At 53.6% G+C, this 25,907-nt stretch overlaps 1 protein-coding gene across 1 annotated transcript; it reads left to right on the top strand.

The window, feature by feature from the left end:
• On the top strand, positions 70-17,642 carry CCR6 (C-C motif chemokine receptor 6). Its single transcript, XM_021086056.1, has 3 exons — positions 70-254; positions 14,324-14,427; positions 14,517-17,642. The coding sequence occupies exon 3, from the start codon at positions 14,744-14,746 to the stop codon at positions 15,632-15,634; it is 891 nt and encodes a 296-aa protein (XP_020941715.1). The 5' UTR covers positions 70-254; positions 14,324-14,427; positions 14,517-14,743; the 3' UTR covers positions 15,635-17,642.

Below are 25,907 nucleotides of genomic sequence, written 5' to 3'. Positions count from 1 at the left end.
TCATCAGATGATTTTATAACCTACAGGATGTAGATGATTAACCATCTGTATTTGGGCAAATAGGCGTTCCTCCTGCATAGGAAGTGGTAATTCAGCAAATCTGCTTTTGGCTAATTCTGGCCTCTCGCTGCCTTTTTCTTAATGGCCACGAGAAGCCGCGTCTTGTTCAGAGGAGCACGCCGGTGATGTGGGTGTCCCGGGCCTCACGCGGGGTGTGGGACGGAGCTGCACTCTGGACTCCGGCGTTTCTCCAGGTGAGCCTGGCTACGCCCCCTCCACTCCTGTCAAAACGTCTTTTCTCCTCGGATACCCGCCTCTGAGGAATAACACACACCCAGATGCTTTTCTCTTAAGCATTCCAGAACGCGGGCATTTTGTCTGGGTTTACACTTCGTAAAACAGCCTCACGTCCACAGTACTGGGTCCTTACAGTCTGGGGACTAGAACTACGTTTTCAAGAGGCTGTTTTCCCTCAAAATGTGCAGTAAGTGATTTCATTCTGATTGTCCCTGTCTTGGAGCCTGGGGCTGGTTGGGGCATTCCTTCGCAGGGTGAGCATCCACGAGGCATCGGTCTGGACAGAAAGACAGTCCTTTGTTTAACTACGTACGCAAGGCCTTTGAAAAGCTAAACCTGAGCTAAGACATGTTTGGAGGTGATGCAAAGAGGGACTTACTCAATGAAAGGCTGTGAGGGAGCATCTCGAATGGCTGGGCACCGAGCAAGAGGGAGCTGGCGAGGCAGTCATTGAAAAGACGTTGGCTGGGTGCAAATTTGCTTGAGACTCAGTAAAATACAGGGAAAGCTCTGATAATGGCTGCAAATGCCACAAACATTATGGAGTTTGTGTTTCATAAAAGGCTACATCATGATTTTTAAAGGCTTGGCCACAGATTTCCTCCAAAGCCTATGCCGTGGCAGAAAATAGACATTGTAGCAATCAATACTGTAAGGAAAGAAATGCCAGGTCTGAATGAATCACTAAGTCTTGAAATGATGAGAGAGATGAGATATAATTTCTGTAAATAAAAATGTAAAATCGAGCTTCCAAAGTGCAAAAAGAACCAAAAGAAAAAAGAAAGAAAAAAAAAAACCCCTATATACAAATCACTGGAAAAAACCTTCTGGCTTCTTTCTTAACCACTGTGTCAAAAGCAGAAGGAAGGCAGCACGGAGTTTCAGATGTTCGTCTAAAAAAGGAGAAAACCCTGAGCGCCCGTGATTCAGACGAATTAAGAGAGCAGGCACTGAACCCGTACCTACCTTGGTAGAAGGTGAGATTCTGACAGCCAGAAGGGTTTAAAAAGAAGTATGTTGTTTAGGAGCTTGTGGGACTTTTGCAGTCCTTCTGTAAGACCCGCTGGAGACCAGATGAGTTAAGATGGGGAGTGAGAGCCTCACAGCCCTAGAGGAACTGCAGCCTTCTCATCTGAGCAATGGGTAGAAGTCCACCTTAACAGGTATTTGCGAAGTTCAAAGAGCTAAGAGATGTAGGGCAGTGATTGCAAAGCCCAGGATGTAATTAGAACTGAATTTAAAGCCTGCACCCCCCACCCTCCATGCAAACACACACACACATGCAATGCATACACCTGCATGTAATATATATACATAGGTCTCTAGTCACACACAACATATACACGCATGCATACACACATGTATGACACATGCATGCAATACATAACACGGCATATATCCATATGCCTCTGCACAGAACATAACACGTGCACGTGTGTGTTTACATGCACACACGTATAGACGTGCAGATGTACACTCCACGTATGCACACACAGGTACACACACACACACACACACACACACACACTCTTCTTTAGTTCTTGTTTTCTAACTTGTGAGCTGTGGCTATTCTTGAAAATAAGCACAGATTTAAAATTGTCTGCTTTAATTTTAGGAAAACTCTTATTCACTTGGTTTCAATCAAAGGTTTAATGGGGTTTTCCTTGCTGATAATATTTTGATCCCAGTATCAGTGTTTCTTGGGCAGAGCCTGCCTTGGCCAAACGGATGAATCGTTGCAGTTGGTCTGTCCCCACCCCTCTGATCTTTCTGCCACCCCCTCTCTCTCCTCCTGGGGCTCCTGCTTCCGTTTTGCTGCCACCTGCTCTTGGTCCCAGCGGAGAGCAGACCTGAGGGTTGTCCTCGGCCAGCGACGCCGGGAAGACACCTGCTGCTCAGGACCCATTTCCTTTCCCACCTGTGCCTGGTCCCCTGTGTGTGACGCTGGGCTTCCGAAGGCCTCAGAGTCCAAAGAAGTGGCTTCTGCGAAGTGGGGAAACCCAGGGGAGGCTCTGTCGGATCTGACTGGCGGCACAGGGCTAGGGGACCCTGCTTGGCATGTCTGTGACCGTTTCCCAGCTCCCTGGGTCCGTGCTGATGTTTGGGACACGTGTAATTAGGGCTTCTTTTCATTTTGGAATGAAGTAGTCAGTGAGCTCTTAGTTTCTGAGATACATTTTTTTTTGTCTTTTTGCTATTTCTTGGGCCGCTCCCACGGCATATGGAGGTTCCCAGGCTAGGGGTCTAATCAGAGCTGTAGCTGCCGGCCTACGCCAGAGCCACAGCAACGCAGGATCTGTGACCTACACCTCAGCTCATGGCAACGCCGGATCGTCAACCCACTGAGCAAGGGCAGGGATCGAACCCGCAACCTCACGGTTCCTAGTCGGATGTGTTCACCACTGCGCCATGACGGGGACTCCTGAGATACTTTCTTTGGCGGCATATTGTACCTGATTCAAAAAAGGTCCTGGGAAGTCACATTACTTCATTGCAATAAAAATGTAAATGAACACTTAAAATGTTATGTTAAAAATGTTACTCTAGTTAAATTTTCCTTAAAGCAACACTTCCTTTTTTGTGCGCGGTAGCGGAATCCTCCCAGTGTGACCATTGAAAGGCAGAGGCCATCACGTCCAACCTTGGAGTTTTAGCACTTTTACTGGTCATTTAAAAGAGTAATCTATTTTTATGATTTCAAACTGTAAATGCAGAAGTCACCTGAAGCTTCAGCTTATCAGGATGTGCCTCTAAAAAGGGAAGAAAAGCCAGTCAAAGACAGACTTTTAAAAAGAGGTGATTTATACGCCTGTGGACGATGAGAAGGGACTCTATTGGACGTTAGCGCAGGGCCTGCGTAATCTTTGCTCTGAGTTTCTGAGGGTGGAGATACCCCCCGTCGGAGGCGGCGTGAGGCCAGCCTGCTGCCTAAAGACGGAGGGTCCGCTTGCCTGGGCGACACCCTCCCCACACTCGCCCCGGAGGGCTGGGCCAGCACCGTGGCCAGATCTGCGCTGCTGGATGGGTGCCAAGAGCACCTGCAGGAAGGGAGGAAGGGCCAGCTTTTTCCAAAGAACTCTGACTCTGCAGGCTCTGTGGGTGAGCTGGCTGGGAAGAAAGCCTTACTCAGTAAGGCGCTGAACAGCCATCAGTGATAGACGTGGCCTAAACCTCCAAGAGGGGAGTTCCCGTAGGGCTCGGCAGGTTAAGAACCCAACACAGTGTCCATGAGGATGAGGTTTGATCCCCAGCCTCGCTCGGTGGGTTAAGGACCTGGTGTTGCTGTGAGCTGTGGCGTAGGTCGCAGATGCAGCTGGGATCCTCGTTGCTGTGGTTGTGGTGCAGGCGAACAGCTGCAGCTCCGATTCCACCCCTAGCCCGGGAAGCTCCACATGCTGCAGATGTGGCCGTAAAAAGGAAACAAATAAACATCCAGGAGGAGGAGCGGCAGGTGGCAGTGTCTCCAAGCTGTTCAACCTCAGGACAATCTCCTCCTCCTCCCTCGCTCCCTCTCTCCCGCGCCCGTTCTGTGGACCCAGAGCACCGTCCAGGAACTGACTTTTAAATGCTGATCTGAATTCCAGGGATCTGGCCCCGTGATGCTGGATCCCTGAGGAAGCACAGCTCCCGCTCACGCACATGCCGTCGGGTGACGAGAGATGGCGTGAAGGAAAGAGGTGAATCACCCCAGCAGATGCCCCATAGCGCGTGAGATCTTTCCAGTGGCTCAACAGGTGCGGGCCGAGCACGAGGGACAGGAGGACACCCCGCCCCTGGAGAAACCCCAGACCGTCAGGCACAGCTCACTGGACAGGGTTTTGGTTTCAGACCAGTAGCAGGGGCTGTGGGCAGTACATGTGACAGCATTGTACCCAGGGCTCCCAGCTTGAACCGCTCGCCACCCAGTTAGAAGCTGCCTTTTCCTGGACTCCGTGCCTCCCATGGACGAGGTTCCAGCAGCGCCCAGACCCTGGGTCTCCCTGGGGGGACAAAGCCAGGCACACAGGTGTATTCTGCCTCCAGCAATTCAATGAGGGCACCCCGAGCAAGTGCTGGAGGCTGGTCCAGGTTCGTCCCCAGCTGGAGGGGGTGGGGGGTGGCACCTGCTTTAACCCGTTCCTCTCCAATGAGCTCATCTGCAGAGCCTCAGTCTCAGCAGGGCTGACCCACCTCACACCCACCTCATGCTGGGGGCTCCTGTGGGGCTGGACGGAGAGGTAGCTCGTGTGTTTCTTACTCAACTGCTCACGTTTTCTTGCTGAGGTTCAGCCAAAGCTGCTGATACCCTCTCCCCTTGCTGGACACGTTCTCAGCCTTTGGGGGGAGGCGGAAGCCTAGACCCTCTCACAGACGACCTTGTCGGTGGTTGACGGCCTCATTCTACGCGGCGTGTCGTCCTTTTGGGGGGAGCGACTCCGTTCTGACACAGAGGGTCTCCTCCAGGCTCCCGCCCACTTGGCTTCAGTCCCTCCCAGGTTTTCCTTCCGACTCCGAATGACTGTGTACGGTGGCCAGTGCAGGGGTGGTGGAACCACCACTCACCTGGTTCTGCACCTGAGGATTTGATGTCAAAGTTACACATCGAGAACTCCAGCAGACCCCGCTTACTGAGCGTGGTTTGAGTGCTCTCTCGCTGCCGTCACCAGGTGCCACAGATGTGGCCACTTGAGCCACACGCACTTAGCATCTTCTGGATTTGTCGGTCCGAAGCCTGACCCAGTCTCCCTGGGCTGCAATCGGCGCGTTGGCAGGGCTGTGCTCCTTTCAGGGCATCCGTCCCTCTTCAGCTGTGCTGTGGCCAGAAGTTAGCTTTTTGCAGCTGTAGGACTGGGATCTGTCTTGTGTGGGCCGTCAGCTGAGGCCAGTGTCCCCTTCTGGAGGACCCCAATTGTTCGGTTCTGGGTCCCTTCTTCTGTCCCCAAAGGCGGCAACAATGGACCTTGTCCCTCTCATGCTTCGAATCTCTTCTTCTTCTCAGCTGGGAAAGCCGCTTCGCTTTTCAGGACCCATGACGCGCTGGGCCCGTCTGCATAACGCCGGGGTCACCGCCCCGTCTCAGGGTCTTCACCCTGGTCCCGCCTCAGAGACCCCTTTGCCACGTAGTCACATGTTCATGTTTGGGGCCGTGATTCCGCTGCCTGTGTGCCAGCACTGTGGGTCCGTTACTAGGTAGGAGGCGGGAAACTCATCTAGACGAAAGGAACCTTAGGTGCTCGGGGGCTATCTGACAGCCGTGCCTGCACACGGATTCGCAGTGATCGGATAAAACTCTTCAAATTTCCACGGCTGCTAAACTCTTACTCTACATCTGTGTGGTTGGCTATTCAAATCCAAGTGCAGGATCCTCTATTTTCCACTGAGTTTTAGTGTTGGACTTGGCCTGTTTGACTCTGTCCAGGGTCTCTGCTCACTGAGTCTCTCACCAAATAGAATAATCCTAGTTTTACTTCCATCATCTTCAGGCCTGATGAGCTTGCCTCTTCTATTTTTGTCCCCAAGTTGATAAAAAAAATAGCAGGTAGCACAGGGTTGAGACAGAGGTGGGGCCAGGAGCGCCATGTGGGCAACACGCAAGGTACAAACCAGCGCCTGTGCGGTCACTCAGAGCCCTTCCACCTCCTGGCCCCCATGAATTCCAGACTTAGCCCGAGTGTCTTGAGGCCTTCCTGTACAGACTCCCATGTGCATCTGGTGGCCGTCACGCCCGCTCGGGCTGGGTGCTCAGCCTGCACCCAGGCTCTCCCGTGGTTCCGTCAGGGCACACGCCAGCATCGTGCTTCTCATCAGCACCCCTCAGCTGGGTGGGGGTGGTCTTCTCAGCACGTGAGCTCTGAGTGCTTGCCCTCTGCCCTCTGCTCCCCTGGGCTCCAGGCACCGGCACTGGGGCTGGGTGTCCCCACTCTGAGGGGCCCGTTTGGTACTAGGCCACCTGTGCCTATGATGCTTGGGGCCTGGAGGGACAAAGAGGTCCAGTAAGGGGCTGACGCCTGGGCAAGTCCTCATGAAGGCGGCCGAGTGTGTGAAAGACAGCTCTCAGCTGTGAAACCAAACTGAGTAAAACCGTGCTGCTTGGTGTGTCATATGATTTACCTTCAAGGCCTGAAACTCTTCCCCAAAGGACAATTTAGAACACTGTCTGCTGGAGTCTCGTATCTTTTTAAAAAAATTATTCTTTTCCTTTATAGTCATTACAAGATATTGAACAGAGTTCCCTGTGCTATACAGCAGGTCCGTGTGGATTATTATTTTGTGTATGGTGGGGTGTATCTGCTAATCCCAAATCCCTAATTTACCCCCCTCTTCCCTTTGGGTAATCATTAGTTTGTTTTCTAAGTCTGTAGTCTGTTTCTGTTTTGTAAATGAGTTCATTTGCATCATTGTTTATTAGATTCCACCCATAGAGGATATCATATAGTCTTTGTCTTTCTCTGTCTTTCTTGCTTCACTTAGTATGATCATTCCTAGGTCCATCCGCGTTGCTGCAAATGGCAGTATTTGTTCTTTTTTATGGCTGAGTAGTATTCCATTCTATACATGTACCATATCTTCTTTATCTATCCATCTCCACAGATTCTCTTAATACCAACCAGCTTTGTAGAAGTATTTGTACACCCATCAGCTGCAGATATGACTTAGGAAATATTTAAATTCCAAACAAAAGCAACGTACAGTTTAAGAATCAGTTGTGCTAAATGCATTTTATATGTGATTTACTGACCTCGAAATGAGATCAGGTGAGAATGGCGGTGATAAGGGGTTTGTCTGAGGAAGAAAAGGAGACTTCAAGTGAGATTGAGCATCTGAAATTCTGTTTCGAGTAGCTTCACTGTTGCTGACTTGTCGGTTCAGCAAGAGAAGGACAAAGGGCTGCCTGGGTTCGCCTGCATCTCCTCACCCGCTGGCAGAGGACACTCAGATCAGTAAAGAAAGTACAGAAATGTCTGCTTAAAACGTCTGACTGTTTTTACCCTCGTCATCTTCATAACACAAAGCCCACAAGCCCTTTCCCCAAAGAGCTGACGATTACTGCTCAGGGTCCAAGCTAATTTACTTGCGGAAAAAAAAAAGCCGATTTGCATGTCGTGGGTGGCATAGATGCCAATCTCTCACCAACGCAACTTCCTTCAAAGAATTCACATGATTTTTGTGCTGACAAGGATGGTCTGGGCAGCTTGGGTCATTTCCAGTTACTGAGAGTGCCTGGCATGCCTGTAAACCTGGCGGCACTCCTCTGGCGGGCACGGGTGCCTAACCAGAGTGCATGACGTTTGCCACACTCCAAGAGTGATGCAATACGATCCCGTGAAGATACAGGATTTACAGGCTTGGGTGTTGGGGATTTATCCTGCCATTCTAATCAGAAATAAGAGTAGGCGTTCCCATCGTGGCTCAGCAGAAACGAATCCGACTAGTATCCATAAGGATGCAGTTTCCATCCCTGGCCTCGCTCCGTGGGTTAGGGATCCTGCGTGGCCATGAGCTGTGGTGTAGGTCACAGATGCGGCTGGGATCAGGAGTTGCTGTGGCTGTGGTGTAGGCCGGCCACTGTAGCTCCGATTCCAACCCCTATCCTGGGAACCTCCATAAGCCACATGTGCAGCCCTAAGAAAGAAAGAAAGAGGAGTAAACCCCAGGAAATTAAAACAATATCCCATGAGTAGACACGAGTCAGACCCAACTGCTATGGTCTCCACTGGGAACGCCCTCCCAACGGGGCCTGAACAGCACTTCCTGCGGGTCCAGCCCCTCAGGGACACTCACTCCCGAGCCTTCCCGTCACCAGAGGTAACCCCTGGCCTCTGTAATCTGCTCCCAGTGTCAGTGCTGCTGGGTTCATAGCGCTTGATCACCTGAGAGCTTCTCGAAGCCGGAGCTCCTGTCTCCATGTCCTCCTCCTCAGGAGACCTTGGCGGAGCCGAATCCAGTTTGAATTCCACGTCGTACATCGTGGTGTGGTTAGAAGTATGTTTCCCGACGTGCAGGCCCAGCCTGCGGGGTCCCCTCAGCCCGTGTTACCTGGGCCCCCTTCCCGCCAGGGTCAGCGCCCTCGGGGGCGGTGGGGGGGGAGGCTGACACCCCACCCAGCCCGCCCCTCCTGCCCTCCTGGTGCTGATCCCAACCCCTTCCCGGGCACGGCCCCCCAACCTTCCCCTCCTCCTTGCGGCCTTCCTCCAGGAACCCCCACAGCCCTGCTCCGTCCTCAGTGTGGACCTGCCCCACACCCGCACATTTGTGTGAAACTTCGTGCAGCTTTTTTTTTTTTTTTGGTCTTTTTAGGGCTGCACCTGCGGCAGGCATATGGAGGTTCCCAGGCTAAGGGCAGAATCGGAGCTGTAGCTGCCAGCCTACACCACAGCCACTGCAATGCGGGATCCGAGCCACATCTGTGACCTATACCCCAGCTCACGGCAACGCTGGATCCTTAACCCACTGAGCAAGGCCAGGGATCGAACCCACAACCTCATGGCTCCTCGTTGGATTCGTTTCTGCTGCGCCACGACGGGGAGCTCCCTGTGTGCAGCTATTTTCACTAGCTTTTTGAGGCATAATTTACCATGAAGGGTCAGCAATCTGAAGCACACGATGCAGTGGGTTTTGACAAGTCTCTGTCACCGCAGGAAGGTCCCACGGGGCTCCCCACCCTCCCCCACTCCAGCTGGGCCCCTCTGCCCATCCCCCACCCAGACAATCGCTGCTTTGGTTTCTACTACCATCGTTTGCCTTTTCCAGAATTCCATCTAAACGGAACAGTGCAGTCCCGGTCTTATATGTTTGAACTCTTTACACAGAAGGACGCTCTTGAGATGCACACACATGGAGCGGCCCTCCGCAGCCCCCTTTTCCTGCCAGACTCTGTTCCGGGCCGTGGGTGGGTGCGATTTTCATAGGGCCCCTCACCAGCTGGTGGACACTGTGCTCCTTCCAGTTTGGGGCCTTAAAAATAAACCTTGGGGTACGAGTCTTTCGTTTTCATTCTCTCGGGTGAATGCACAGGGGTCACTTGTGGTTCACGTGGTCAGTCTGTATCCACCTAGAAGTGACCCGAGACGTGTTCTCAGAACTTGCTCGCCACCCTGTCAGCAGCGCCGGGGCCCAGCTCAGCCACCCTCTTGTCTGCCTCTTTGATTCTGGCCAGTCTGGTGAGCATGAAATGATTTTTCATTGCAGTTTTAATTTGCATTTTCCCCAAAATTAATGACATCGAGTGCCTTATCTTTTTTTCTGTCTTCTTCTTCTTTTTCTTTTCTTTTTTTTTTTTTTTTTTGTTTTTTAGGGCCGAACCCACGGCATATGAAAGTTCCCAGGCTGGGGGCTGAATCCGAGCTACAGCTGCCGGGCTACACCACAGCCACAGCAATGCAGGATCTGAGCTGCGTCTGCGACCTACACCATAGCTCACGGCAACACCGGATTCTGGACCCATTGAGCGAGGCCAGGGATTGAACCCGCATCCTCAGGGTCAGGTTTGTTTGAACATGCACTAGTCAGATTTCTTTCTGCTGAGCCACCAGGGCAACTCCTCGAGTGCCATCTTAGGCTTACTTTTTTTCTGTCTTCTCTGGTGAATTGACTTCAACTTTTGGCCTGATTCTTATTGAGTTGTTTGTCTTCTTGACGCTGAGGTGTAAGCGTTCCTGGAATATGCTGGCTGCAATCCATGGTCAGGTATCCGTTTACCTTTTTCCCCATTCAATGGTCTTTTTGATTTTCTAGGATGTTTTTCAAAGAGCAGAAGTTGAAACTTCTGATCCATGAGCATTTATCAATTTTACTAGAGTTCAGGCCTTGTGCAGTTTACATAAGTGATCTCTTTCCATCACAAGGGCACGAAGATTTTCCCCTTTCCTTCTGGCCACGTTGTGGTTTAGCCCTCGCTCATGGATCTGCAATCTCTTTGGAGCTATTTTTGGCCGATGGTACGAGCTAAGGAGTCGTACCAGCTTTTCTTGGTGAGCATCCAGTCATTCTGGCACCATTTATTGAGACGGAATTACCTCGACCCTGTAGTGCGACATCCGTCTCTCGTCTGTTCCCTGGATTATCATCCACCCTCTTAACAGTGACACCCGGTCAGAACTCCTGCAGCTGCCGAGTTGGTCTTCGAATCAAGTCCCGCGAATCCTGCGGTCCTGTTCTCGCTTTCGAAGCTCTTTTGGCTCTTCCACCCCTTGAATTTCTACGTACATTTTAGATGTACCCCGTCAGTTTCCACAAAAACGGGCACCACAGTTCTCCTGTGGATTGTGTTTCGTCTGCCGATCAATTCGGAGAGAACTGACGTTTCAGCGAGACTGAATCGTTTACCCGAACAGGACGCAGCTCTGCACTGGTGTAGGTCAGATCACTGCTCTCAGCACGTGCTTTCTGGTTCTCAAGATGTGCATACATTTCGGTGCGTGTATTTATAAGTATTTCATTTCGTGTTTCCAGATCTATTATAATTTTTTTTCAGTTTCAATTTCCGGGTGTTGCTGGGGTAAAGCATTCCAATTGATGGGAGTATATGGACCTGTGCCAAATTCGGTGTTAATCTCAACTGGTGTGTTTTTCATTTTACATACTACGTATTTCATCTGTGGGATCTGGCTTTAGGTTTTTTTTTTTTTTTTTGTCTTTTTGCTTTTTCCAGAGCCGCTCCCGTGGCATATGGAGGTTCCCAGGCTAGGGGTCGAATCGGAGCTGTAGCCACAGGCCTACGCCACAGCCACAGCAGCACAGGATCCAAGCCACGTCTGCGACCCACACCACAGCTCACCGCAACGCCAGATCCTTTACCCACTGAGCAAGGCCAGGGACCGAACCCGCGACCTCATGGTTCCTAGTTGGATTTGTTAACCACTGCGCCACGACGGGAACTCCTGCCTTTAGGACTTTAAAAACATTTTTTTTTGTCTTTTTATAGGGCTGTGCTTGTCACATATGGATGTTCCCAGGCTAGGGGTCGAATTGGAGCTGTAGCCGCCTACACCACAGCCACAGCCACGCCAGATCCTTAACCCACTGAGCAAGACCAGGGATCGAACCCGTGTCCTCATGGATACGAGTGGGGTTCTGAATCCGCTGAGCCACAGTGGGAACTCCGTCTTTAGGTCTTTTTATCTCGCTCATGACAGTCTTCACAATGTGTCTGCGTTCCTCTATCTTCTTGAACGTGTGGAATATACATTCAGAGCAGCTGTTGGAGCATCTTTTTCTGCCAGTTCTATCATCTATTGTCATTTTTCTGTTTCTTTGGACAGATTATGGGTCAAGCGTTCCTGCTTTTTTTTTTTTAGTGTCTGTGCCTTAGTGGATTTGAGCTGCTGTAACAAACTATTGCAGACGGAGCAGCTTAAACAGCAAGGATTTATTTTCCAGAGTCCTAGGGGTTGGGGAGTCCAGGGTCAAGGCTCCTGCAGGTCCAGGTCTGACGAGGGCCGGCTGCCTGTCTGGCTGTGTCCTCCTAGGCGGAGGCAGAGCGGGAAGCACACTCTCCCAACTCATTTCACGAGGGCACCGATCCCATGTTTAGGGGAGGCCCCGCCTCCAAACGCCATCACTGGGGATTTGGCTTCAGCATGTGAATTGGGGGGCCTCATTTTATCTCTAGTGGTCTGGAAATCTTTGTTGGGGTGCCTGACATGATGAATTTTCTATGTTGAAGGATGAATTTTGCTGTATTTCTTTAAATAATTCTGGGCTTTGTTCTGGAATGCAGTTATATTGTTGGAATCAGATGCCTCGTGGAAGACATCTCTCGGCTTTGTTCCCGAGCAGCATTAGGTGGGATCCCCTGAGCCCCATCAGTCTGACGGTGGCCCCTCTGAGGGCCTGGGGACGTGGACGGTCGTGGCTGGTGCTGGCGCGCTGTCTGGGGAAGGGCCATTCCCAGCCGGGGGAGCCCTGAGAACCTCACTGCGCATGGGCTTCTTTGCCCTGGGGTGCACTTGGTCTCTGTTAATCCATCCTGGCCGGAAGCACAAATCATGAGGTCGTTGTTGTTTGGGGGATTTGGGGGGGCCACACCCGAAGCATATGGAAGTTCCCAGGCTAGGGGTTGAATCAGAGCTGCAGCTGCCGGCCTACGCCACAGCCACAGCAACACAGGATCCAAGGCACATCTGCGACCCACACCACCGTTCATGGCAACATCAGATCCTTAACCCACTGAGCGGGGCCAGGGATTGAACCCACGTCCTCATGGATACTAGTCGGGTTCGTAACCGACTGAGCCACGACGGGAAATCCCTTGAGGTCATGCTTTGATGGATGCACTAAATCTGACTGGTGTGTTTGCCTCCGCATCTGCTTCCACAGAAGCGCTGCCCCGTGCTTCCTCTGCACGCTCTCGTGCATAGCTGGAACACCCTGCCGGCAGACAGCTGTGAGAGTGCAGAGGGTGCCACGCCTCCCTCGGCTCTTGCGTCCAGAAGAGGGGCTGGCAGCAGCACAGACTCGGCCTCCAGGCCTCAGGGAAGGGGAGGGCTGAGGCCGCCTGACCTGTGAAGTCATACGGGAGCATCAAATGATACATGAAGCATGGCAGAAGGTCCTTCGGGAAGTTCCCATCGTGGCGCAGCAGAAACGAATCTGACTAGTATCCATGGGATGTGGGTTTGATCCTGGCCTCGCTCAGTGGGTTAAGGATCCAGTGTTGCCATGAACTGTGGTGTAGGTCACAGATGTGGCTCGGATCTGGTGTTGCTGTGGTTGTGGCGTAGGCTGGTGGCTACAGCTCTGATTCAACCCCTAGCTGGGGAACCTTCACATGCCGTGGGTGTGACCCTAAAAAAAAGACAAAAAAAAAGTCCTTCGGGGTGAACTTTGACCCCACGTGCAGGCTGACTGGGCACGGCTCGACCGCTTAGGGCAAGTTTCACCTTCTCCTCTGTGCGTCTGAGCCCGCCTCCCTGCTGTTCCTCCCTCTTCCCGACCTTGCCTGGCATGTGGTGGCAGTGGAGCTGAAGGACAGGAAGCAGTCACATGCCCCCGAGAGTCGGAGCTCCAGGTTGGGCTCTCGTCGGGGGCGGGGCTGGGTTACAAGGCGGGCGAGAGGACACGGAGGGAGGGAGAGCCCGGGAGGAGCAGACTCCTCTCCTGCCCGGTTTGCTTCAAGTGGCGGCTTTCGGGTCCTCCTGCTGAGACTCCAGCTCCATCCTTAACGGGTCCCAGTGAACTTCTTGAGTCTGGACCCCCGGGTCACCCGGCTTGGCATTCCCAGCACTTCATTGCTCCGTAAAGGCTGGTTGTAGCCATCGGGCTGCCGGGCCAGGCCGGTCACACTGTCCCACAAACACGCGATGCCTGGTCTTCCTTTTCAGCCGGAGCGGTCACCTGCAGGTCACCTGTCCTCCAGGGCCCCAGAGTGGGCCTGTCCCAGAGCTTCCCTAGCCATGCTGGCCTCAACCCTCCTTCCTAAACTCTGGTTTCTGAGGGTTGTGATGTTTGCCCCAGCAGCGCGCTGGCTGTCAGCTCGGGTGTACACAGCACATGTCTGCGGCTATGAAGGATTCACACACACACACACTTTAATATTATATGTAACATGCTCAGGCTGCATTATAAGCATCCCAGACTGCGCATCTCTGAGTCGGGTTCAGTGGAATCTCGCTGAACATAATGACGTTGAATTTGGCAAGAAGACGTCTGCGCAGATCAGACCTGTGGGTTTGCAGACGTCACTCTTCTTCATGCGCTGGATCGGAGGTGAGCAGGTCGCAGCCCAGGGCCCCAGGCCGGGTCAGCCCGTTCACGGGTGTAGCTGTCCGTAGCCGCAGGACGGGTCCGGTGTACGGCAGGCCTGAGCGGCTGCCTCGGAGACGCTGACCTGCAGATCCTGCACCATTTTGCACCCTGCCCTTGGACGAAGAGGCTGCCGAGACCTGTTCTGAAGGAACACTGCCGTGTGCAACAGCACAACGTGCGCGGCTTGTGCCGCAGGGGGGCGGCGTCCAGTTTCCTTCTCTCGCTGGCCCTCTGCGGATCCTTCCCTCGCGACCCTTCATTGCGCAGCTACTTAAACGCATCTGGCCTTCTCTCTCCGCAGATTCCTCCTCTCCGGCCGTCTCTGCTGTGAGTCAGAGGGGCTGACCGCCCACCCCTTTGCCAGGCTCGCGCTTTCTGCCCAGCTCGAGTCCCACCATGACAGCGGTGAGCGTCTCCTGTTTTCTTGTGGCTGGGAGCATACTTGTGGCCTCGGAACGGACCCCGCAGCTACCTCTGTCTTTGTTTACTCCCAGGAACCAATGAACTCCACGGCGTCTACGATGCCAGCGAGGATTACTTCGCGTCGGTGAACAGCTCGGATTACTTACTGGACGACGAGAGCTTCCTGTGCTCCCTGCAGGAGGTCCGGAAGTTCTCCGTGCTGTTTGTGCCGCTCGCTTACTCCTTGATATGCGTCTCGGGCCTCCTGGGCAACGTGCTGGTGGTGGTCACCTTCGCTTTCTACAAGAAAGCCAAGTCCATGACGGACGTGTACCTCCTGAACATGGCCGTGGCGGACATCCTCTTCGTGCTGACGCTCCCGTTCTGGGCCGTCCACCACGCCACCGGGGAGTGGATTTTCAGCAACGCCATGTGCAAGCTGGCGCGGGGCATCTACGCCGTCAACTTCAACTGCGGGATGCTGCTCTTGACCTGCATCAGCCTGGACCGCTACATCGCCATCGTGCAGGCCACCAAGTCCTTCCGGCTCCGCTCCAGGACCTTAGCGCACCACAAAGCCATCTGCCTCGCCGTGTGGACCGTGTCCATCCTCATCTCCAGCTCCACCTTCACCTTCAACCAGAAGTACAAGCTGCAGGGCAGCGACGTGTGCGAGCCCCGGTACCACAGCGTCGCGGAGCCGCTGCGGTGGAAGCTGCTCGTGCTGGGGCTTCAGCTGCTCTTCGGCTTCTTCATCCCCCTGGTGTTCATGATATTTTGCTACATGTTCATCGTCAAGACCTTGGTGCAGGCCCAGAATTCCAAGAGGCACAAGGCCATCCGCGTGATCCTGGCGGTGGTGCTGGTGTTCCTGGCCTGCCAGATCCCCCACAACATGGTGCTGCTGGTGACGGCCGTCAACCTGGGCAGGACCGACCGGTCCTGCGGCAGCGAGAGGGCGCTGGGCTACGCCCGGAACATCACCGAGGTCCTGGCGTTCCTGCACTGCTGCCTCAACCCGGTGCTCTACGCCTTCATCGGGCAGAAGTTCCGGAGCTACTTTCTGAAGATCATGAAAGACCTGTGGTGTGTGCGGCGGAAGCAGAAGGCGCCGGGCTTCTCCTGCTCGCGGCTGCACTCGGAGACCTTCACCTCCCGGCAGAACAGCGAGACCCCGGACAACGACAATCCGTCCTCCTTCACCATGTGACGGCGGAGGCGCGGTGCACCTGCGAGCAGGTGAGACCAGAGCGCGGGGAGCGTGGACGGGACGCACCGAGCAAAGGTCTTTTCCCGCAGGGTCGGGTCCGCGCGCGCCCCCACCTGCCGCCGCCTCCAGACTCGCTCCAGCGGGGACGCCCTGGGACCCGGTCCCTGCCAGCTGGCTTGCCACCGAGCAGGCTTTGGGAAGCGCCGGATGAAAACGGATGGCTTACACATGTGACCGCTTTCGGGAATATGCATGAAGCAACCCTGGACCCAATTTTTTCTGGTCATTGCAAAAACGTCCATGGCTTAAAAAATCAAAATGGGGGGGAAAAAAAGCCCTCACACAGAACTCATTTTAGGGAGGAAGGTCATTTTCCGCATCGCCGAGGTCACAGTCAGCGACCGCCCGCAGCGCGATGCTCTGGTTTGAGCTTTATCTCCGTGTCCTGGGAGGCGCCACAAGCCCGGGATGCTGAAAAGGCAGAAGGAAAACCAGCTGAAGGACAGAAGAGGCGGCTGCGTCGGTGGCAGCGATGCTTGGCCGGACCGAGGATCAGGCAGCGGAGCTGGTAACGGGCAAGCAGGAAGGGTCCTCCGTGAGCGGTGAAGCTCCTCCCAACGTCCCCCAGACCGCATCCCTTCAGCAGGCAGAAGGGGCTTAATAAAAAACGACCCATGAAATCGGAGCTTAGAGAGCAATTTAAGGTGTCAGATGTTTTAAAATAAAAAAATAAATAGAATACTTAAAAAGGGGGGGGGGTGCCTTTCCGCAGACAATAATGAAAGAACCTTTGTTCATTTCCACACTGGCCCCGAAGAAGGGTGCGTGGAAGGGACTCTGCTCCTGGTCGCTGCAGATTAGCTGGCGGGCAGCTGGGACCACGCTGGCTTCCACTGCGGGAAAAAGGCTTTATCTTAGAGTCTGAGGTTAACTGTGGACTCAGATTTGATCAACTCTCCTCAACTTCAACGGGAGTTTATAGAACTCAAGTTTTGAAAGGGCTTTGTAAATAGACGAACCTAAGTGGGAAAGCATCAGCGCATCTTACAGAAATGTAAATGCACATAAAGGTCCTGACACGCAATGCGAAAGTGCCTGTGTGCTTGACTGGCACCAGTGTTCTATCTGGAACTTTCTGTTCTATCAGTGTTTCTGTTGTCCTTGTAAGATTCAACCACATCTCTATGTGGAATTCAACGTGTCTCTTAAGAGCCAATGTCTGTATTTTAAAAACATGGTTTTGGCTTAGCAAAATCAAAAAACTGCTTGGGGTCTAGGGGTTAGAACTTGGTGCTTTCACTGCTGCAGTTCAGCTTCAAACCCTGGTCTGGGAACGGAGATCACACACGGAGCCGCTGCAGCCCTGGCCAAATAATAATAATTGTAATAACAAAAACCCTGGGTCGTGTGTGAAATAGCCATTGTCCTCTATGCTCAGGGATCCGACTGCGACGTCACGATGCTCCAGGGTCCCACATCCTTTAAATCTGTGAGCATTTGACTCCAGAAATCAAAGCAGAGGTGGTGTGACTCAGACGCTTCTTTTTTTATTTTCATTTTTTCTTTGCAGGGCCACACCTGCAGCATATGGAAGTCCCCAGACTAGGGGTCGAATCAGAGCTGCAGCTGCCAGCCTACACCACAGCCACAGCAACACCAGATCCGAGCTGCATCTGTGGCCAACACCACAGCTCATGATAGATCCTTAACCCACTGAGCGAGGCCAGGGATCAAACCCACATCCTCATGGATACTAGTTGGGTTCTTAACCCGCTGAGCCACGATGGGGACTCTCTCAGATGTTTCTTTTGATGGGATCAGAGTACGGATGTGATCTGCGAAAGTAAGGGTGTGTTTCTAAACCGGCACGGAAGGATCCAGAAGGCACAGCTGGAAACGATCTCTTGTGTGTCTCGTCTCCAGATGAGCGAAGCTGGCATCTTTACGCAGTTGCCCTTTCCACACCTCAGCCGTGATGAATAAAGATGTTCCTAAAATGTGCTGCACACTCTATTTCTTTCCATGACATTTTTTTCTTGCTGCCTTGGGCGTCAGAACAGGTACAGTGACAGCCACACAGGCAGACACACCGCCTCCCCAGAGCACTGGAGCTACCAGGGACTCTGCTCCTCCATTAAAGGGCTCTGGACTGTTCCCTGATGGTCCCGTGTCTCCTTTTCACCCATTTCCCATATCTTCTCTTGCTGTCAGGCTCCAGCTGGACCTGAAAAAGTGTGCCTTTAGTCTTTGCAAACATTGTTCTTCTGTGAGTGGGGAATCAGCTGCCTGCCTTTGCCAGAACTGTGTGTTAACAGGGACAGCGTGCTAGTGGTTGCCAGGCTGCTATTATTACATTAATAATGGGTGCACACATATATTTATGGCAGATCCTTATGTGTGTGTGTTTATGTATAGTCGTATCTATATACTGACCAGAGGCAATGTGTCTTGGTTCCTGTTACAGAGTAGCTGGGATGGTCTCAGTTGAGGAGAACTATAGCGGTAAGGGCTCTACCTTTTCTAAGCTCTTGGTTTGTTTCCCTCTTGTGTTAGAATCCAGGTAGACAGTCCAGGATGCCCAGCAGAATGCTGTTGTCCTCAACACCAGGCTGTCCTCATGGGGCAAGGGTGCTGCTCTAGCTCCCGCCATCACATTTTCATCCTAGCCAACAATAGAAAGAGGGAAGGGGGAGGCAGGGGGCCTTTTCTTTAAGGAAACAGCCTGAAAGGTGTGGGAATCACTTCTCCCAACCCATCGGCCTCAACTTAGTCATGAGGTTACAACAAGGAGAAAGCCAGGGAAATGGCTTCTGCTGGACGGTCACGTGTGCACACACGTAATAACAGAAAGCGCTTCTGTCCCTATGGACTGTCGCTCTGCAGGAGGAACAGGAGACACTGGGAAAACGACTGTCCACGGGGGGGGAGGCAGCGGTACCACTTGCTTCAAAACCAAAAACCCACAACCCAACAGCAACGACAACAAAACCCACACAAACAAACAAGCCCAACAAAGGCTGCACATTTTAAGGAAGTAAAGTATGGATGGTGCAGCTCAGGCCCAGGCCCCTCTGTCTGCAAGCGGCTCTGTCCCCACACCCCACTGACAACCACCTCAGTATCCGGCGCTGGTCGGTCTGAGTTTTCTACGCGCCATATTTGGAATCAGGGTCCATCTTTTTTTTTTTTGTCTTTTTGCTATTTTGGGGGGCCACTTCCGTGGCATATGGAAGTTCCCAGGCTAGGGGTCTAATTGGAGCTGTAGCCCCGCCTACGCCAGAGCCACAGCAACGCTGGATCCGAGCCGCGTCTGCAACCTACACCACAGCTCACGGCAACGCCGATCCTTAACCCACTGAGCAAGGGCAGGGACGAACCCGCAACCTCATGGTTCCAGTCGGATTCGTTAACCGCTGCGCCACGACGGGAACTCCAGGATTCATCTTTTAACGAGAAAGTTTCATTTCTCCAACTTCTTTTGAAAGATGAACAAGATCCCTGAATTTAAGACTTTGAATTTAAAAGGGACACCGGGCGTCCTCTCTCTGAACGGGGCATGAGGCCACGACCCAGCACATCTCTTCAGGACAGCAGCGAACACACGCCTTCAGGAGATGCTGGGAGGCGCTTCCGACAGCCAACGCGGGACCATGGCCCCCCTGGATGGAGCGCTGCCGCCATCTGCTGGACGCAGGCTGCGCTCACAGGATGAGAAATTCTCCAGAACTCAGGTGTCTTCGTGTGTTGTTACTGCTCTGCTCTGGGCCTGATGGGAGCAGGAGGGTGGCTGCGCTGGGGACACCTGTCAAAGGCTGCCGACAGCCTCCCCTTTGGGAAAACCCTGCTCAACGAGCTGTCCTCAGTTGCTGAAATCCTGGCCACCTCTGTCCACCGATGCCAAATAGACATGCGGAGACAGAGTCGGAGGAAACCGGAAAGGCAGCTTCGATTGTCAGGCCAAGAGGGGACACGGCAGGCTTGAGCCTCAAGGACGGCGCCCCCGTGAAAGGGGTGGCGAGGCGTCTGACAGCGTTTGCGGAGCCGGCGTGCTCAGCTCGGGGAGCCTTTCCTGACTGGCGGGTGGTGGGGTCCCTGGGAGTCAGCGTCATCAGCCTTCTGGTTCCAGCCGGTCTGGGGTCCCCGTGCTTGGGGGCAGCACGCAGTGGCCGTCTTCCACCCGGTGGGGCTTCCGCACCCGCAGAACAGCTCCAAGGATGGGCTCAGAATATGACCTACAGTCTTTGAAGAACGGAAGGTCCCTGACGTTGTCGAATGGCGAATTATTATTGTTGTTTTCCTTTTTCTCTGTATTTTCTCTGCTTAAATTGGCTCTTTGACTATAGCTTCTCTATAGACAAAAGGGAGGTGGAGCCCACGAGTTGGGGCGGAGGGGGGGGGTCCACTCTGGGAAGACCTCCTAGGGTCCTGCTCGGTCACAGCCACACACAGACCTAACGACTCCTGTCCAACAAGAGAGCTGCAGCTTGAGAGCGGCCCTCAGCTCCCCCGCTGACCCACCTGACCTGGGAGCAGGGGCTGTGGTACCAGTTCTGGAGACGTCCGTGACCTTGTGAGCCTCAGACCCAGGGGACACCTGCCTCTCGGCAGCTCCTGCAGACATGCCCGCTGGGCCTCTGAGTCACAGCCGGCGCCCCTCTCCCTGTGCCCCCGCCCCTCCCGTCCCTGGGTTTCAGGACCCTCCACCTGCTGATGACAATCCTGGACGCTCCCTTCCGGGCTCCTGAACAGACCCACCTCTTGGACATGACCACCAGATGGCGCCACACTGATCTTGATGATGCGTCTTTCCCAGAGAGCAGCTTTTGCCCTAGTCTTCCTCCTTTTGGTAAATGTTGCCTCCACACACCACGTTTGCTGGAGAGCCCCCATCCAAAGCCGTCCCCCAGGCCCGCTGGTTCTGTCTCAGGCACATCTCTGCATGTCGGGGCGGCTGCCCCCATCCCCCCTGCTTCTTCCACACAGACTGGACCGTTGCAGTAGCACAGCACGCTGCTCTGTCTTCTCCGCCTCCCTCTGCCTTCACACTGCAGGCAGAGCGGACCTTTAACTCCACCTTGCATCCTCTCCCTCCTAACCCTCTTCAGTCACCGAGCTTGCAGCAATCCTGACTGCTCCCCGCTAGGCCTGACATCCTGGGCGCGCTTCCCCCCCATCTCACGGCCCTCTCGCTCCCAGGCTCCACCCACAGCGGCCCCTCCTCCCGAGCCACGCCTTCCGGCCCCAGGCTCTCTGCCTGGACAGGCCTCTTCTTCCCAAAAGAAGGCGCGCATCCTGCCAGGTTTCCTTGGAAGGCGGCCTTCTAGGTGAGTCCTCCCCACCCTGTAACGCTGCCCCCTCTCAGAGGCTTCCTGGCACCTCCCCTGTCCCTTCCACCGCGTGGGCTTGTGTCCAGCTCCTAGAGTCTGTGACCAAGAGAGAGGAGCCATAGTTGGGGAGGGACCCTGGTCCTCTGGCTGCTGGCGGAGAGTTTGTCTAATTAAGGCTCAGGTGAAGGCGCAGCTCTTGCCTTAATACTCAAGTGCCTTTTCTGCCTGCCTGCCCCTGACCTCTGGGGCTGTGTGAAAACCACACATCCTTTTGTTCAAATGGCGGAAGGTCCCCGGTGGGTCCCGAGGGCAGGGGCCATCTTTTCAAGTCCTCACCCTGTGCCTAGAAACGCCTGGCATGTCGTCAGTGCTTGCTTCTTATCTTTTCTCTCTGTGAGCACTGTGGTCCCACCTAGAATGCCAAGGTGTCCTGGCAGGAAGGATGTGAGATCCAAGCTGGGTGTGGAGATGGGGCAGGGGACACTGGGGGGCAGACACAGAGCCCTCTGTGCGGGAGTCAAGTCCCAGCTGGGCCTCCCGCCCTCTGCTGGGGACCCGACGCCCTGTGAGCCCACCCTGGGGGTGAAGGAACCTGTCGGTTTCACCCAGAGAAGAGGCACTGGCCAGGATCTCTGGCCTGGGTCTCGCCAGGCCGGTGATGGTTACCATGGTTACCAGGGAGCTGGGCAGGACCAGGAGGGCAGCACCTGCCACCATTAGCGTCGGAGCAGCCCCTTCCCACCTGGAGACGTTCAGGTTGCCGCCTGGTGTGAATGGTCCAAAGCCTGTGAGACCCCCGCCCGGAATCTGCTGGGTGTCCCCTCCCATCCCCTCCCGTTTCTTGCCCCCCCCGCCCCCCGCCCTGGGGTGGCAGAATCCCTTTGCATCTCTGTGATGAACCTGCCTTCTTTTGTCAGTTCCCCCATCCCCACCCCTTAAATGTCGTGTTGGGAATGAAGTTTTCCAGTGATGAGCTCGCTAAGTCACAGTGGTTTCCAGGGAATTTCATTGCCTCATTTTTACTGTTTTTCTTCCTTTTTTTTCCCTTTCTTTTTAGGGCTGCACCCAAGGCACATGGAAGTTCCCAGGCTAGGGGTTGAATTGGAGCTGCAGCTGCTGGCCTAGACCACAGCCACAGCAACACCAGATCCGAGCTGTGTCTGTGACCTACACCACAGCTCACGGCAATGTGGAATCTGAGCCATGTCTTCCACTTACACCGTAGCTCACGGCAATGCTGGATCCTTCACCCACTGAGCGAGGCCAGGGATTGAACCTGCATCCTCATGGACACTAGTTGGGTTTGTTTCCGCTGAGCCACGAGGGGAACTCCCTTTCTTCCTTAATTTTAGCAGTGTTTACCTTTGTGTTGGCAAAAGCAATACTCTGAGCAATTTTTCTAGGCAGCTAGCTCTTAAAATTTTAAGATGCTTTAGGTGTTTGGAATAAAACTAAGTGTTTTAGAGTAAATTAAAGCTCTAATTGCTCTTAACATGTTGTGGGTAAAATAATACAATCACAGGAGACTTCCAGGCTTGTTGATAATAACAGGCTTGTTATTATGCAGCTGGATTGGAATCTCAGGAAATAAAATCTGATTGCATCAGAATTCTAGTAAAAATGAGAAAAGTGAGTCATTAAAGAGTGTGAGCGTGTCCCCCGCCTGGTGCCGCTGTGCACAGTGGACGCCCCGTCTCTGTCTCGGGACTGTCTGTGATTCCCCCTGAGCCAGGTTCACGCCGCCTGGAGGAGTCTTTTCTGTAAAGCGCGTTTCTTTCCTCTCAAATGTCCAGTGTGTTCACGCCCCAGGTTCCTGTTCAGGCTTAAAGAGGGTTTCCTTTGCCTGCGTTTTTCAGTTTGGGAATAATGACCGTTCTTACACCTGTCTTTGCGGTGTTTGAACTGACAGGGCTCGTGGCTCAGAGCTGGTGATTCTCGTTCACGCAGCTGGGGACCGGCGGCATCGTGGAGATGAGGCTGGCTGCTTGTTCTTTGCCGAATGATGCACGGTGTCATGACTGCAGGCGACAGAGCAGCTTGAGCTCCGGTCCAGGGGGCAGAAGCAGACCCACGTCTGTGCTGAACTTCCGTGTTTAACGGCGCCGTACAGACTCGCAGCCTGATCGGGTACAGGCTGACCTTGACCGGAGAACTGTGCAGGTTGCTGTCAAACAGAAGCCAAATGCACGAGGCCTGGGGAGCCTGGACGGTCCCCGGTGCCGGTGCAGGAAGATTGCAGAGACAGCCTGGGGGGCAGGGGCTGGTGTGTGTCAGGGGAGAAATGAAGACATCAAAGCCTGGAGGACACTTTGGGTGAGAAAAGGGTAGAGGCCCAGGTGAAGCCTGAAAGCGAGAGCACGAGGGAGATGTGAACGGAACGGGGTGACGGAGATGGAATCGAGTGAGAGAAGCAAATCCTTTGAAGATCTGCACTGGCAGGTGTCACTGAGGTCACGCCTGTGATGAAAGGAGGGGGGCTGAAAGAGGGCAGAAGAGCTCCCGTCCCTGTACCAGGACAGAGCAGGTAGGGAACAGGGGCTACGCGGATACAGGGGGTTATTTAAAGGAATTGGCTCCTGCACCTGTGGGGTGACAGGTCTGAAACTCACAGGACAGGAAGCTCTGGCAGGGTTTCTGCGTTTGGGGCTGGAGGCAGAATTCCTTCTTCCCTGGGAAAGCTCGGGGTTTTGTCGAGAAGGCCTTCACCTGATTGGACAAGGCCCACCACGCTCTTGGGTTACCAGGCGATCTCCTTTATTCGCAGTCAGCCCGGGCAGACATGACTTCCTCTGCAAACACCTTCACGCGGCACCTGATTAGTGTCTGATGAGTCACTGGTCACCGCGGTCTGGCCAGGGGGACACAGACGATTAACCACCACAGTCCTGGGGAAGGGACGTCGACAAAGGCGTTTGAAAGGCAGAGTGGCGAAAATCAGGATCCATGAGGGATAAAAGCTGCAGGGACCAGAACGGACACACCCCAGCCCCGACGGGACTGGCAAGTGAAATCCACCATGGGCCAGGGCTCTGCCCCCACCCCTGCCTGTGGGAATCTGCCCGGGGCTTGCAGATCTCCCAGCTTTCAAGAAGACCTGCAGGTCTCAGAGTTCCCGCGGTGGCGCAGCAGAAGCGAATCCAACTAGGATCCACGAGGCTGCAGGTTCGATCCCTGGTCTTGCTCAGTGGGTTAGGGATACGGCATTGCCGTGAGCTGTGGTGTAGGCCGCCGATGCGGCTCAGATCTAATGTTGCTATGGCTGTGGTATAGGCTGGTAGCTGTAGCTCCAATTCGACCCCTAGTCTGGGAACCTCCATATGCAGCAGGGAAAAAAAAGAAACAAACAACAAAATATAGAAGAGTTGCAGACGTAGGCTTTTAAAAATATGCAGAGTCTTGTTTTTTTTTTTTTTTTTTTTTTTTTGTCTTTTTGCCTTTTCTTGGGCTGCTCCCATGGCATATGGAGGTTCCCAGGCTAGGGGTCGAATTGGAACTGCAGCCACCGGCCTACGCCAGAGCCACAGCAACACGGGATCCGAGCCGCGTCTGCAACCTACACCACAGCTCATGGCAACGCCGGATCCTTAACCCACTGAGCAAGGGCAGGAATCGAACCCGCAACCTCATGGTTCCTAGTCGGATTCGTTAACTACTGCGCCACGACGGGAACTCCTGAGATGGACAATGATTTAACCGTTGATACACAGCATGCAGATAGGCTGTCAGGGTGGTGCAGTAATGACACAGTGCACAGCCAGGTGACCAGGCACAGCCAGGTGACGGGATAGAGCCAGCTGACTGTGTACAGGCAGGTGACTGGGCACAGCCAAGTCAACTAAACAACAACACCACAAACCAGAAAACAACAAGCATTGGCGAGGATGTGGAGAAATTGAAACCCCTGGGCCCTGCTGGTGGGAAGGTGATTGGTGCAGCTGCTGTAGAAAGAATAAAACAACTAAAGCTAGAATTATCCTGCGATCCAGGGTCCTCTCCTGGGCACGTACTCAAAAGAATTGAAAGCAGGGTTTTGAAGCCATATTTGCACACCTGCGTTGGTGCAGCGTTATCCGCAATAGCCAAGAGGAGAAGAGGGCCAAGCACCCGCAGGTGGTTGATGGATACACGGAAGGTGCTACCTTCACTCTATGGACCATTATTCAGCCTTAACAAGGGAGGAAATATTGACACAGGCTACAGCGTGGGTGAGACTCGAGGACCTTCTGCAAAGTCAAATGGTCCTTTAAGAAGAAGCAAATGTCGTGTGCTTCCCCCGTGTGAGGTTTCTAGGGAGTCAAATTCAGAGTCAGAAAGTAGGATTTTGTTGCCGGGGGCTGGAGGAGGGGAACGGAGAGCTCGTGTTTCACGGGGTTTCGTGGGGACAGAGCGTCAGTTTAGGCAATGAAAAGAGACCCGTGGCTGGACGGTGGCGGCAGCAGCACAGTGGTTGAACAGTCTTACGGCCACTGAGCTGTACACGTGAAAACGGTTACGGTGGTCAAGTGCATGTATGTTTTAACCCCGTGCACAAAAAGAGACATTTTGAGGGTCACTACCGTTTGGGGTCCTGAGGACACTTGCGGTGTGTTCGGGATTCTCCGGGAGTCACGGGATACATGGCCAGCTCCCACCAAGCCCATGAACAAACGTGGAGCCCCTTCACCATCCCGGCCCGCAGGAGAATCACAACTGTCGACTTACATTTTGGCAGAAATTATTGGGAAAATGTAGAGGGAAAGCTTTCTCCAATAAATGTGAGAATTGTATTTTCATTTGTATTAGTGTTTTCCTAGGAGATTCTTTAAGATACAGTTTCAAGTTTGCATTTGGATGCAGTCTTTCAAAGCATATTTTTATTTATTTATTTATTTTAGGGCCGCACCCATGGCATATGGAAGTTCCCAGGCTAGCGGTCGAATCCGAGCTGCAGCTGCCAGCCTTCGCCA

This window comes from Sus scrofa, chromosome 1 (genome assembly GCF_000003025.6).
Source record: "Sus scrofa isolate TJ Tabasco breed Duroc chromosome 1, Sscrofa11.1, whole genome shotgun sequence".
In the NCBI taxonomy this organism is placed as follows: Eukaryota; Metazoa; Chordata; class Mammalia; order Artiodactyla; family Suidae; genus Sus; species Sus scrofa.
The sequence above is the reverse complement of the archived record's forward strand: the minus strand, read 5'-3'. Positions and strand labels throughout refer to the sequence as shown.

What these genes read in the sequence shown, in the direction of transcription:
- CCR6 (XM_021086056.1), top strand. Translation starts at nt 14,744, where the DNA reads ATGACGGACGTGTACCTCCTGAACATGGCCGTGGCGGACATCCTCTTC.